At 45.8% G+C, this 12852-nt stretch overlaps 1 protein-coding gene across 1 annotated transcript; it reads left to right on the forward strand.

Moving 5' to 3' along the window:
- The first annotated feature begins 106 nt into the window (after positions 1 to 106).
- On the forward strand, positions 107 to 8243 carry TIMM29 (translocase of inner mitochondrial membrane 29). The gene is made up of 2 exons (XM_040346460.1): positions 107 to 365; positions 7319 to 8243. The coding sequence occupies exons 1-2, from the start codon at positions 248 to 250 to the stop codon at positions 8128 to 8130; spliced, it is 930 nt and encodes a 309-aa protein (XP_040202394.1). The 5' UTR covers positions 107 to 247; the 3' UTR covers positions 8131 to 8243.
- Positions 8244 to 12852: the final 4609 nt, after the last annotated feature.

Genomic DNA, 12852 nt, shown 5'->3' on the forward strand with positions numbered 1-12852 from the left:
AATATATTAAAAAAAACTTTTTGTGGCCCTGAGGTCTTTATATAGTTCGAGCAGCAAATATACCGGCTTGTTTTGCTTCATCTTTTTTTTTTTTTTTTACATGTACTCTGTCAACAGAATATTCCTGAGTAAATGAGGCACAAGACGGAACCCCCGATGAAGCGCCCTGGTTTCCAGCGGACGGTATTTAGTGGAGTACCAGTGAGGGCAGAGAAGCCGGAAGTGGCGGTGGTGCTGGCGGAAAGCGATGGCCGGTCGTTGTGTTGGGGTGCTATGCCGGAGGTTGTGCTCCAGCAGTGCGGCCCCGGTGGCGGCAGAGCAAGTGAAGCTGGGCTTCTGGCAGCGGATGAAAAACAAGAAGTTCGGTAAGTGCGGAAGAAGAGTACCGAAGCCGCCATGTTTGTCAAGGGCACACGTGCTCCATTCCTCCTGTCATGCTGGACTAGGCTCTGACTTATAGCTGTGACAGGGCAAAGACTGGCAAGCATCTGGTAATGACTGGGGTTTTGATTGGACAGTGAGCTGCCTTTTACTCAGTCCTTGGAGTGGGCAGCAGCTTAGACTGTGGTGTGGGAAGCGACCTCGAGCCATGGACCAGTCAGAGAAATTAGTCCTTGAATCAGTCAGCGACGGGGTCTTTGGTCTGAAGAGCAACTGAGGCCATAGACTGGGCCGCGATCCTTGGACTGGGTCGCGATGTTTGGTCGCGGTCCGGTCAGAAAAATTGGACCAGTCACCGACTTGGCACTGGGCAGCTGTGGATATGGACAGCGTCATTGATCCTTTGGACTGGGCAGCAAAATCGGTCAATGGACTAGTCCAGAGAAATTGGTCCGTAGACCGGTCAGCAACTTGCTCTTTGGACTGGGCAGCGACCTGGCTTTTCGACTCAACGGCAACTGAGGCCATAGCCTGGGCCAGGGTCCTTGGACTGGGCCGCAATCTCAGGTCATGGACCGGTCAGGAAAATTAGTTTTTGGAGTGGGCAAGCAACTTGGACTGGGCAGTGACTTGGTCCTTAGAATGGGCAGCGACTTGGTCCTTGGACTGGGCAGAAACGGAGGCCATAAACTGGGCTGAGGTCCTTGGACTGAGCCGCAATCGGACCGGTCACAGACTTGGCCCTTACACTGGGCAGTGACTCGGGCTGTAGATATGGCAGCATCATTGGTCCTTTGAACTGGGCAGCGACCTCAGTCATTGGACTAGTCAGAGAAATTAGTCCTTGGATCAGTCAGCGACTGGGTCTTTGGTCTGAAGAGCAACTGAGGCCATAGAATGGGCCAGGGTCCTTGGACAGGGCCGCGATCTTTGGTCGTGGTCCGGTCTTAGAAATTGGACCGGTCACCGACTTGGCACTGGGCAGCGACTCAGGCTGTGGATATGGCAGCATCATTGGTCTTTTGGACTGGGCAGCGACCTCAGTCATTGGACTAGTCGGAGAAATTGGTCCGTAGACCGGTCAGCAACTTGGTCTTTGGATTGGACAGCGACCTCGGTCCTTGGACTGGACAGCAACTGAGGCCATAGACTGGGCCGGGGTTGGGGTCCTTGGACTGGGTCGCAATCTCACTGGGCAGCGACTTGGTCCATGGACTGGGCTGCAACTGAGGCCATAAACTGGCCCAGGGGGCCCTGGACTGAGCCGCAATATCAGGTTGTGGACCAGACAGAGAAATTGGACCAGTCACTGACTTGGCCCTTGCACTGGGCAGCGACTCAGGCTGTAGATATGGCTGCATCATTGGCCCTTTGGACTGGGCAGCGATTTGGCCCTTTGGAACTGGACTGCGATCTCAGGTTGTGGACCGGTCAGAGAAATTAGACCGGTCATCAACTTGGCCCTTGCACTGGGCAGCGACTCAGGCTGTAGATATGGCTGCATCATTGGCCCTTTGGACTGGGCAGCGATTTGGCCCTTTGGAACTGGACTGCGATCTCAGGTTTTGGACCGGTCACCGATTTGGCCCTTGCATTAGGCAGCGACTCAGGCTGTGGATATGGCAGCATCATTGGTCCTTTGGACTGGGCAGCGCCCTCAGTCATTGGACTAGTCAGAGAAATTGGTCCGTAGACCGGTCAGCAACTTGGTCTTTGGATTGGACAGCGACCTCGGTCCTTGGACTGGACAGCAACTGAGGCCATAGACTGGGCCGGGGTTGGGGTCCTTGGACTGGGTCGCATTCTCACTGGGCAGCGACTTGGTCCATGGACTGGGCAGCAACTGAGGCCATAAACTGGTTGTGGACCAGACAGAGAAATTGGACCGGTCACCGACCTGGCCCTTGCACTGGGCAGCAACTCAGGCTGTGGATATGGCAGCATCATTGGTCCTTTGGACTGGACAGAGACCTCAGTACCTGGACTGGTCAGAGAAATTGGTCCTTGGACCGGTCAGCAACTTGGTCTTTGGACTGGTCAGTAACTTGGTCTTTGGACTGGGCTGCAACTTGGGAATGAATAGACCACCATGTGTGAATGACTGACTCATGAAGCAAAACTGTTGGGCAACAAATTTGGAAAGTGCCTAAACGTGACATGTCTGCCGATCCATGGAGGTGCCTTCAGTTTCCTCCTCGTGGCCAGGAACCTGGGACATCCTGTTAACCACTTAAGACCCAGGCCATTATGCAGGTAAAGGACCTGGCCAGTTTTTGCGATTCGGCACTGCGTTGCTTTAACTGACAATTGCGCGACGTGGCTCCCAAACAAAATTGGCGTCCTTTATTTCCCACAAATAGAGCTTTCTTTTGGTGGTATTTGATCACCTCTGCGGTTTTTATTTTTTGCACTATAAACAAAAATAGAGCGACAATTTTGAAAAAAAAACAATATTTACTTTTTGCTATAATAAATACCCCAAAAAAAGATATAAAATTTTTTTTTTCTCAGTTTAGGCCGATACGTATTCTTCTACATATTTTTGGTAAAGAAAATCGCAATGAGCGTTTAACGATTTGTTTGCGCACAATTTATAGCGTTTACAAAATAGGGCATAGTTTTATGGCATTTTTATTAATATTTTTTTTTTTTTTTACTACTAATGGCGGTGATCAGCGTTTTTTTTTTTTTTTACTGCGGCATTATGGCGGACACATCGGACAATTTTGACACATTTTTGGGACCATTGTCATTTTCACAGCAAAAAATGCTATAAAAATGCATTGATTACTGTGAAAATGACAATTACAGTTTAGGAGTTAACCACTAGGGGGCGCTGTAGGGGTTGTGTGACCTCATATGTGTTTCTAACTGTAGGGGGCGCGGGGCTGGACGTGTGATGTCACTGATCGCTTTTCCCTATATCAGGGAACAGACCATCAGTGACATTGCCACTGTAAAGAACGGGGAAGGTGTGTTTACACACACCTCTCCCTGTTCTTCAGCTCCTGTGACCGATCGCGGGACACCGGCGGCGATCGGGTCCCGCGTCCGCGGAGCTTTGGACCGGGTCGCGGGCGTGCGCACTTGAAGGGGACGTACGTGCCTGTGCCATTCTGCCAACGTAAATGTGCAGGAGGCGGTCCTTAAGTGGTTAAGCAAGTGCTGACCTTATATAGGAAATTGATGGCTTGTCTGCCGCCACCCCCTGGGACGGCTTTGTTGGTCTCTGAGCTTATCCTAGTGCTGATAATACAGAGGCAGGATAAGGAGATGACTTCTTAGATTTGGTAATTAAAGAGAGCCTGTCATTTTTGTCCATTTAGGGGAAGACCGGTTCTGCTAAAAGCCCAACCCTGACCTATTTGTAATTGTGTTGCTTCTTTTTCAAACCCTCCTGAGATTCCTTGTGCAGGGTAAAACAGAACTCCAAGCTTCCCTTCAATCTTGCACAGTTGTACCGGCTTCTCTCTACGGTCGGACATCCAACCGAAGGGAGTTGTCCGGTCACACCCATAGCGTACACACGCTCGGACTTTTTCGGCAACAAACACGAACGTAGTGACGTTTCAACATACCAACGAGGGTTTAAAAGAGGAAGTTCAATTCTCCGGCGTCACCCTTTGGGCTCCTTCTGCTAATCGAGAGTTGGTAGAGGTTTCGTCTGTGTGCATTTGGAATTTTCAGTTTCGTGCAATTTTGTTAGTTTCTGAACGTCCGTTCGTCAAGCAGACATGTTGCACAATGGGGTTGTGCTAACTTGACCCACAAAAAAAATATATAGAAATATGTTTGATTCATATAACCAAAATACACAAATCCAAAGTAAAGACATTTGTTTTTACTCCGTCAGTATCACCAGCAAAGCAGCTTTTAGTTTTATTGCATTATAAAGAAGAAGAGGATGTGCGCTGCTTTTCTTGATTTCAGAACTTGCCGCGTCACGAATGTGCTCTTTCAAATCCGAACGCTAGTTCTACCAGACAGAACGCTTCCGGCTGGTCTTTGCTTCTGAGCATGTGCGTTTGTACTTTGTACAAAGGTCCGATGGCTTGCTGTACACACGGTCGCACTAGGCACCATCGGACTTTTGTTGACGTAAAGTTTGTCCGTTTGCAGACCAAACTTTTTGTCCGATTAAAACCCGAAAAAGTTGGTCCGATGGAGCGTACACACGGTCGGACAAATTTGAAAACTTGCAGATTTTGAAGTTTGTTGGCAAAAAGTCCGACCGTGTGTACAGGCCTTTACACTGACTTCTCTGCACACCACGAGTTTCTCACATTGTGCATTAGAAGCTCAAACAAGTTAGATGAAGTCTGTCTCATTTTCCAGCTGGAGAACATCTAGCCGTTTCCTCACCATCCATGCGTTACCGTCTAAGGCAGGGGGTCTCAAACTGGCGGCCCTCCAGCTGTTGTGAAACTACAAGTCCCATCATGCCTCTTTGCCTGTGGGAGTCATGCTTGTAACTGTAAGCCTTGCAATGCCTCATGGGACTTGTAGTTTCGCAACAGCTGGAGGGCCGCAAGTTTGAGACACCTGGGACTCCTAAGGACTGTGTTTCAGTCATAAAGGCTCCGCATGAATTGTAGGCATTACCTAGAGCAGGGATATGCAATTAGCGGACCTCCAGCTGTTGTAAAACTGCAAGTCCCATCATGCCTCTGGGTGCCATGCTTGTGGCTGTCAGAGTCTTGCTATGCCTCATGGGACTTGTAGTTCTGCAGCAGCTGGAGGTCCGCTAATTGCATATCCCTGACCTAGAGGAAAGGGTAGGCAACCTGGGGACCTCCAGCTGTTGCAGAACAACAAATTCCATCATGCTTCTGTGAGTAATTGTAACTGACAGCCTTGCAATGCCTCATGGGAAATGTAGTTCCACAGCAGCTGGAGGGCCCCAGTTTGCCTACCCCTGACCCGGGGTCATGCTTCATGCAAATACAACCTGCCTAGGAACACCCGCTGTGCCAGCCTGACATCACCCATCAAGGCATTTTGACATTTGCAGAACTCTTTCCAAGAGGCAGATCGCTGCGTGCAATGGGGATGGGAATACTGAGGCAGGGTGCTGTGATGCTTTCAGGCAGCTATGTATAGCACTTGTCTGACTTCTCCCATCAGTCATGATCCACCGTCATTGCATAGAGAAGTACAGAAAGCTAGTGATTGTGTCGCTGGGACTAAAATAATGTAATGAAAACGGATTTTATTTTAAGATTTAGTTAGCATGTTGATGAAGCTGGGAGGGAGGAACTAAGGAAGGCCAAATATAAGCAGAATACCTTTCAGCTTTTAACATGTTCCTCCTCCTTGTGAAGGGACAATGTTTGAGACTAGCACTTAGCCGCTCAGACCCAAACACTGTATCCCAGGAGGAGATCAAATGCTCCCTACAATCCAGACGCATCAAGCGCTATGGCAGAGCAGCGGGGGTGGGTAAGTATAAGTTAGTTGGTCTTTCAAGAGACTGTCACTTTTGTCCTGCATAGGCAAAGCAGCAGATTTAAAGGGGTTGTAAAGGTACAATTTTTTTTTTTTCTTCCTAAATAGCTTCCTTTACCTTAGTGCAGTCCTCCTTCACTTACCTCATCCTTCCATTTTGCTTTTAAATGTCCTTATTTCTTCTGAGAAATCCTCACTTCCTGTTCTTCTGTCTGTAACTCCACACAGTAATGCAAGGCTTTCTCCCTGGTGTGGAGTGTCATGCTCGCCCCCCTCCCTTGGACTACAGGAGAGTCAGGACGCCCACTAACACACAGCTCCTTTGTCTATCTGCAATGTAGAGAGCGTCCTGACACTCCTGTAGTCCAAGGGAGGGGGCGAGCATGACACTTCACACCAAGGAGAAAGCCTTGCATTACTGTGTGGAGTTAGACAGAAGAACAGGAAGTTAGGATTTCTCAGAAGAAATAAGGACATTTAAAAGCAAAATGGAAGGATGAGGTAAGTGAAGGAGGACTGCACTGAGGTAAAGGAAGCTATTTAGGGGGAAAAAATTGTACCTTTACAACCCCTTTAAATCTGCTGCTTTGCATATGCAGGACAAAAGTGACAGAGTCTCTTGAAAGACCAACTAACAAACTGTACCTTTACAACCCCTTTAAGAGCATCAGTCTAGTGTGCTTTCCTTTTCCTGGAGAAGATTAGAGTCTGTCGCCTTGTACATCTAAAGCATTGGTCTCCAAACTGTGGACAGCGGGCCAGATGTGGCCCTTAGGTCACCATTTCTCCCACTCACACCAATGATGGGGCACGATTTCTCCCACCAATGACGGGGGGGTGCTCTTTCTCCCGCTGACACCCAGGACAGGGCAATATTCATCCCAATGTTGGGGCAGTATTTATCCCACTGACACCAACAATGGGGCACTATTCCTTCTCCTTTTGTGCCCCACAGGCACTTTGAATTTACTTTACTCCTGCTGACCTCCAAGTCTAAGGGCCCTTTCACACTGGTGCGTTTTTCCCACGTTTTTGCCGTAAAAATAGCGCTATTAAAACGCCCATAAAACGCTCCCCATGCCCTCTCCATTGAAATGAATTAAAAAAAACGCGGTAAAAACGGAGCGTTAAAATCGCGGTAAAACACCGCGATTTTACCGCATTTTTAATTCATTTCAATGGAGAGGGGCATGGGGAGCGTTTTAATAGCGCTATTTTTACCGCAAAAACGCACCAGTGTGAAAGGGTCCTAAGGCATTTTCCACTCCCATTGGTCACCATCTGGCCCTCCAAAAGTCTGAAGGACAGTAAATTGGCCCTTTGCTTAGAAAGTTTGGAGATCCCTGGCCTAGAGGGAGGCTGAGTATATTTTCTTAGAAGTTTCTTTTACTTGTGTGACTTGAATGGGGAGTACGGAGGCTTTTGGAACAGTAGTGGCTTCACAATCTGTCATTTATTTCCATTTACTAACTATGTACTTTTGTTTTTCCAGTTGTCTGGACCAAACACCTCCTGCGTGATTATGGTGAAGCCTGTAAGGACATTGTTGTTGGTGCCAAGGAACGCCCGGGCAAGGCCACTCTGTACATCTCCCTTCTAGCAGGTGTTGGCATATGTTCATCCAAAGCACCCTCTGAGGACTCCTTTCAATGCTCCCTGCTAGAGGCTTCCTCCTGTCTCCTCCTCCTCTCACCCTGGACGCGAAACGGGAGTTCTGACCAACACGTACAGCGACTGATGGAGCTGAGGAACGAGGGACGTCTGCGCCATATCAACTTCATGCTCTTCTCTCTTATGTACGAAGCGCCTTATGATCCTGACTGTGACCTGTACTCCTCCCAGTGTTCCCATCTGAAGTCTCGCTGGGCAGAGTTCCCCAGCAGGGTGCTGGACATTGGCTTCTTCGGAAACTGGTGGCGTCTCCAGAATAAGATGAAAGACTTTGATATAAACGAGGAGGAGTTTACTCACCTTCCTGCACACATGAGGACCATTTCCCATAACGATCTTCACTCTGAGGAGAATGAGAGGCTCAATCAGAGCAGAATCAGAACAGTTGTCGTCATGTCAAAAGATCAGTTAAAACAAATTGAAATGTCGGAGGATAAATTTAATAAAATTGAAATGTCAAATAAGTTAAAAGAAACTGAAATCTCAAAGGAGGATCGGTTAAATCCAACCGAAATCTCAAAGGAGGATCGGTTAAATCAAGTCGAAATGTCAGAGGAGGATCGGTTAGAGCAAATCGAAAAGTCGGTGGAGGATCTTTTGGATCAAATTGAAATGTCAGAAGAGGATCAGTAAATCATATTGAACATATTTATTTCTAGATATGCAGATGTATTCCTGTCCCTTTAGTAATGTATATATGTGCATATTTTAGTTGTATGATGATAAATAAATAGGAGAGAACGTTGGGCTTCTGTATGTCTCATTTGCAGTAGGTAAGCTGCTATCAGAGATGAGGTCATACTTGCAGCCGTGATCACATGTGGACTTGGAGCGCTGCTCCAAGCTGGAAGATAACAGATGTCCCTACAAGTATTCTGAAAGTGGGAGCAAGCGTTGGGCACTAATTCAGAAGCGTGGACATATTTGGGGTAAGATGCCGCTCATAATCGATTCAGTGCTTCAGATTTAGATATGGCTGTGTATGGCCTCACCTAGTGCTGTTCCGGCCACGTCCCCTCATGTGTTTTGCCCAGCCTACAGGTGCTTGGTCACGGAGGTCCTCTGTGACCAAGCCCCCCCAGTAAACTGGGTTAAACATGTCAGGGGGTGTGGCTGGAGCAATGCTGCCTAAGGCCATACACGGCCAAATCCACATCTGAAGCACTGGGTTGGTTTTGAGCAGCAGCAGCTTTCATATCCAGCGCCTACACCTACATACATATCCTGGGCCATTCTAATCAGGATTCACCTCAGCACTATGGTTGCTTCAAAGCTTGCCTGCTCCTTCCTACCATATCCACCGCTATATTGCCCAGGTAAATCCTTGTGTCATAATAATAGACCAATATGAATGTGTCTTGGCAGACAGTGAGTGGGCCAGGTATATGGTGCATGTTATACTAGATAATTGTTTTTGTCACAAAGTTGCTTTCGAGAGTGGATATGTGCTGCTTTTGAATATGTAGGCCTTTTGAAGATACCAACCTGGCATACAGGCCTGGCTCTGCATGGCAAGAGGCTGGCAAGTGTGAAGACAATTCTGATGTGTTGTGCCAGTCCATAAAACCTTCAGTTTATGATGGTGGTAACAAGAGAGGCAGATCAGAGAAACACCGGCACGGGACTGTTGGGCAGAGGCTGTTCAATAGGTCTCAATGAACTACAGAGGCACATGCAAAGTAGCAAGGCAGGTGAGATATATATAATTCACCTTTCTTAAAGACATTATAAACCTTCCTACCAGCACTTTGTGCTTTTCACCTGCATAGATTATGTAGTTGTATTCGTTGCCCTGTATGCACAACCTATGGTAGGATAAATCTCCACAATCCTGTTTCAGAAGTTTCTGTTTGTGTTCAAACATGAGAAATGTCCTCTGTCTGTAGTGTGGGAACTGACACTTCTTGTGCATAAACTATATATCCCACAATCCCTGCTACTCTCAGTCTAGTGCTTTGCAGACGAGAGCCTAACTGTAATTAGATCTGACACTAGCACAAACAGGCAGAGCAAATGACAGCGAGATCACCATACAAGGCTTCTTCATGTTAGCACTCCCACATTTGTGAAACAGAGGAAACAAAAGAGGTATGCACTGGATGTTGTGTGACCCGGAACAAGAAGTTGCCTGTCCCTTGAGAAAATAGAAGAGAGGGCGGTGTCTCAATTGCATGTATATAGAGGTCAGTCAACCCCCATCCCTAATTAAAAGAATAAAGGTACACTCCGAAGAGTATGATTCCTCATGTGGGACTTTAGTTTGAGTGATTGTTAAACCTCATAAAAAGTATATAATACCAAAAGGTTCTTTAAGACGTTATTTATTGAAAGAAGTATACACGGCTGCTACTACGTATACAGAACACATCCAAGTGAATGTAGTTGAAAAAAATTGTTGCAATACAGGACCCAGCTCTGTCTATAGGGTAAGACAGAAACCCAATGTTTCGAGGTTGTCTGTATTGGTGGAACCTCTTCTTCAGGGGTGGGATACTGCACTAAGATGACAACGATATCTGTATTCAGTAGAGAAGGAAAGAGATAGGAAAACTGATGACAAAAAAACAAATATAAGAGCATGCCCACTGATCAATGTTCATCATGCATTAATTGGTATGTATATATATATATATATAGATCATTGTCCATATTGTATGGTACTAACCGTCTGTGCAGACGGTTAGTACCATACAATATGGACAATGATATATATACATACCTATTTATGCATGATGAACATTGATCAGTGGGCATGCTCTTATATTTGTTTTTTTTGTCGTCAGTTTTCCTATCTCTTTCCTTCTCTACTGAATACAGATATCTTGTCATCTTAGTGCAGTGGTGCATTTTGCAGGCCAGGCTTGCAATGCTCTAGGACTAAGCAGAGCTCACCTAATGATGTGTAAACACCACTAGGTTGTGGAATGCTGTGAGGCCAGCCTGTGTGATGATGGCACATTGCCACCGGAAGCTGTGGTGATGTCACTGCACTGGCAAGAAGTGGGACGTTATGTAATAGGGCTTTAATAAAAATATTGGGGAGGGAGAGATTATTCAGGACAAACATTATCTCTGGTTATAGCTATACTGTAATGTGACCACTAGGGGGTGCTATATGGCCAAACTGCAAACTGATCTTCTTATGGCTTTCTTCAACAATGACTTCTTGCCACTTTTCCATAAAGGCCAGATTTGTGGAGAGCACGACTAATGCCGCATACAGATGGACGTTTTTTGTGATGAAAAAAAACGATGTTTTAAATCATGAAATAAAACGACGTTTTTGAAACATAATTTTCAAAAACGATGTTGCCTACACACCATCGTTTTTTCACAATGCTCTAGCAAAGCGAGGTTACGTTTCACCACTTTTTTCCATTGAAGCTCACTTCATAACTAGCTTCTGGGCATGCGCGGGTTTAAAAACGTCGTTTTTTGGTACACACGGTCAATTTCTGTGAAACAAAAAACGACGTTTTGAAAAACGACACAAAAAATCGAGCATGTTCGAATTTTTTTTTGGTCGTTTTTTTGAAGACATAAAACAACGTTTTGCCCACACACGATCATTTTAAATGACGTTTTTTAAAACGTCGTTTTTTTTCATCACAAAAAACGACCGTCTGTACGCGGCATTATAGTTGTCCTGTGGACAGATTCTGCCACCTGAGCTGTGGATCTCTGCAGTTCCTCCAGAGTTACCATGGACCTCTTGGCTGCTTCTCTGATTAATGCTCCCCTTGCCTAGCCTGTCAGTTAGGTGGACGCCCATGTCTTGGCAGGATTGCAGTTGTGCCATACTCTTTCCATTTTCAGATGATGGGTTGAACAGTTCTCCGTGAGATGTTCAAAGCTTGGGATATTTTATTTTTAACCTAACCCTGCTTTATACTTCTCCACAACTTTATCCCTGACCTGTCTGGTGTGTTCCCTGGCCTTCATGATGCTGTTTGTTCACTAAGGTTGTCTAACAAACCTCTGAGGGCTTCACAGAACAGCTGTATTTATACTGAGATTAAATTACACACAGGTGGACTCTATTTACTAATTATGTGACTTCTGAAGGCAATTGGTTTCACTAGATTTTAGTTAGGGGCATCAGAGTAAAGGGGGCTGAATACAAATGCACGCCACACTTTTCAGATATTTATATGTTTAAAATTCCGAAAACCATTTATTTTCCTTCCTCTTCACAATTATGTGCCACTTTGTGTTGGTCTATGACAGGGGTCTCCAAACATTCTAAACAAAGGGCCGGTTTATTGTCCTTAAGACTCTTGGAGGGCCGGACTTTGGCCAGCAGGGGTGGAAATTTTTCTGGCATCAGTGGAACTAAACATCAGGTATTAGGGGGAGAAATAGTGCCCTGTCGTTGGTATCATAGGGAGGAATAGTGCCCCATTAGTGGTGTCAGTGGGAGAAATGGTGCTCCATTGTCGGTGTCAGATGTCAGAATAGTGTCTCGTATCAGTGGGAGGGATACTGTCCCAAGTGCTGGGTAAAGGCAAGCAAAGGGCTGCATCCGGCCCTCGGGCCACAGTTTGGAGACCACTGGTCTATCACATAAAATCCCAATAAAATACATTTACGTTTTTTGTTGTAACATGACAAATTGTGTAAAATTTCAAGGGGTATGAATACTTTTTCAAGGCACTGTAATTAGAATGATCATATTCGGAACAAACATTATCTCTGGTTATAGCTATACTGTAATGTGACCACCAGGGGGTGCTATATGGCCACACAAGACTGAATGATTCTCTAGTACAGCATTGCTAAGCATTTTCTTCTACAGTTCACGCACACACATCAGCCTTGCATTGATTTTTACATGTGATCGGAATTTTAAATTACAAAAATACCAAGACAGAAAAAATGGGACTATACTTTGCTCAATCTCTCAGGAATTGAACAAAGAAATGTTTTAGGATAAAAAAAAAACATGTTTTATTGATTTACAAAAGATAAAAGGGCATTTCATTGAGGCCCAAACAAGGCAAGCTAATGCCAGACACAAGTCGGCCTCCAACCCTATTGACATACCAATACTAGACGCTGATGGATGGCATCATAAGAATCATTACAATCCATAACAAAATTGGTGGGTCTAAGCAATTGCATTATCTCTACGCGTTTTGCCGCTATGGCTTCATCAGGAGAATGTGCTGGCTAAAAAAAATTGCAAAGATAATTGCATGACAAAAATACATAAACTATGTACACAAAGCACAGAAAAAGCGAAAGCTGCACATTGGCCACTTTATTAGGTACACCTTGCTAGTACCGGGTTGGACCCCCTTTTGTCTTCAGAACTGCCTTAACCACTTAAGACCCGGACCTTTAGGCAGGTAAAGG

This window comes from Rana temporaria, chromosome 3 (genome assembly GCF_905171775.1).
Source record: "Rana temporaria chromosome 3, aRanTem1.1, whole genome shotgun sequence".
Taxonomy (NCBI): Eukaryota; Metazoa; Chordata; class Amphibia; order Anura; family Ranidae; genus Rana; species Rana temporaria.

Bases quoted from the DNA above. Each gene is read 5' to 3' on its own strand.
- TIMM29 (XM_040346460.1), top strand. From the start codon at position 248: ATGGCCGGTCGTTGTGTTGGGGTGCTATGCCGGAGGTTGTGCTCCAGC. The intron at 366-7,318 runs GTAAGTGCGGAA...TTGTTTTTCCAG, and splicing joins GATGAAAAACAAGAAGTTCG to TTGTCTGGACCAAACACCTC.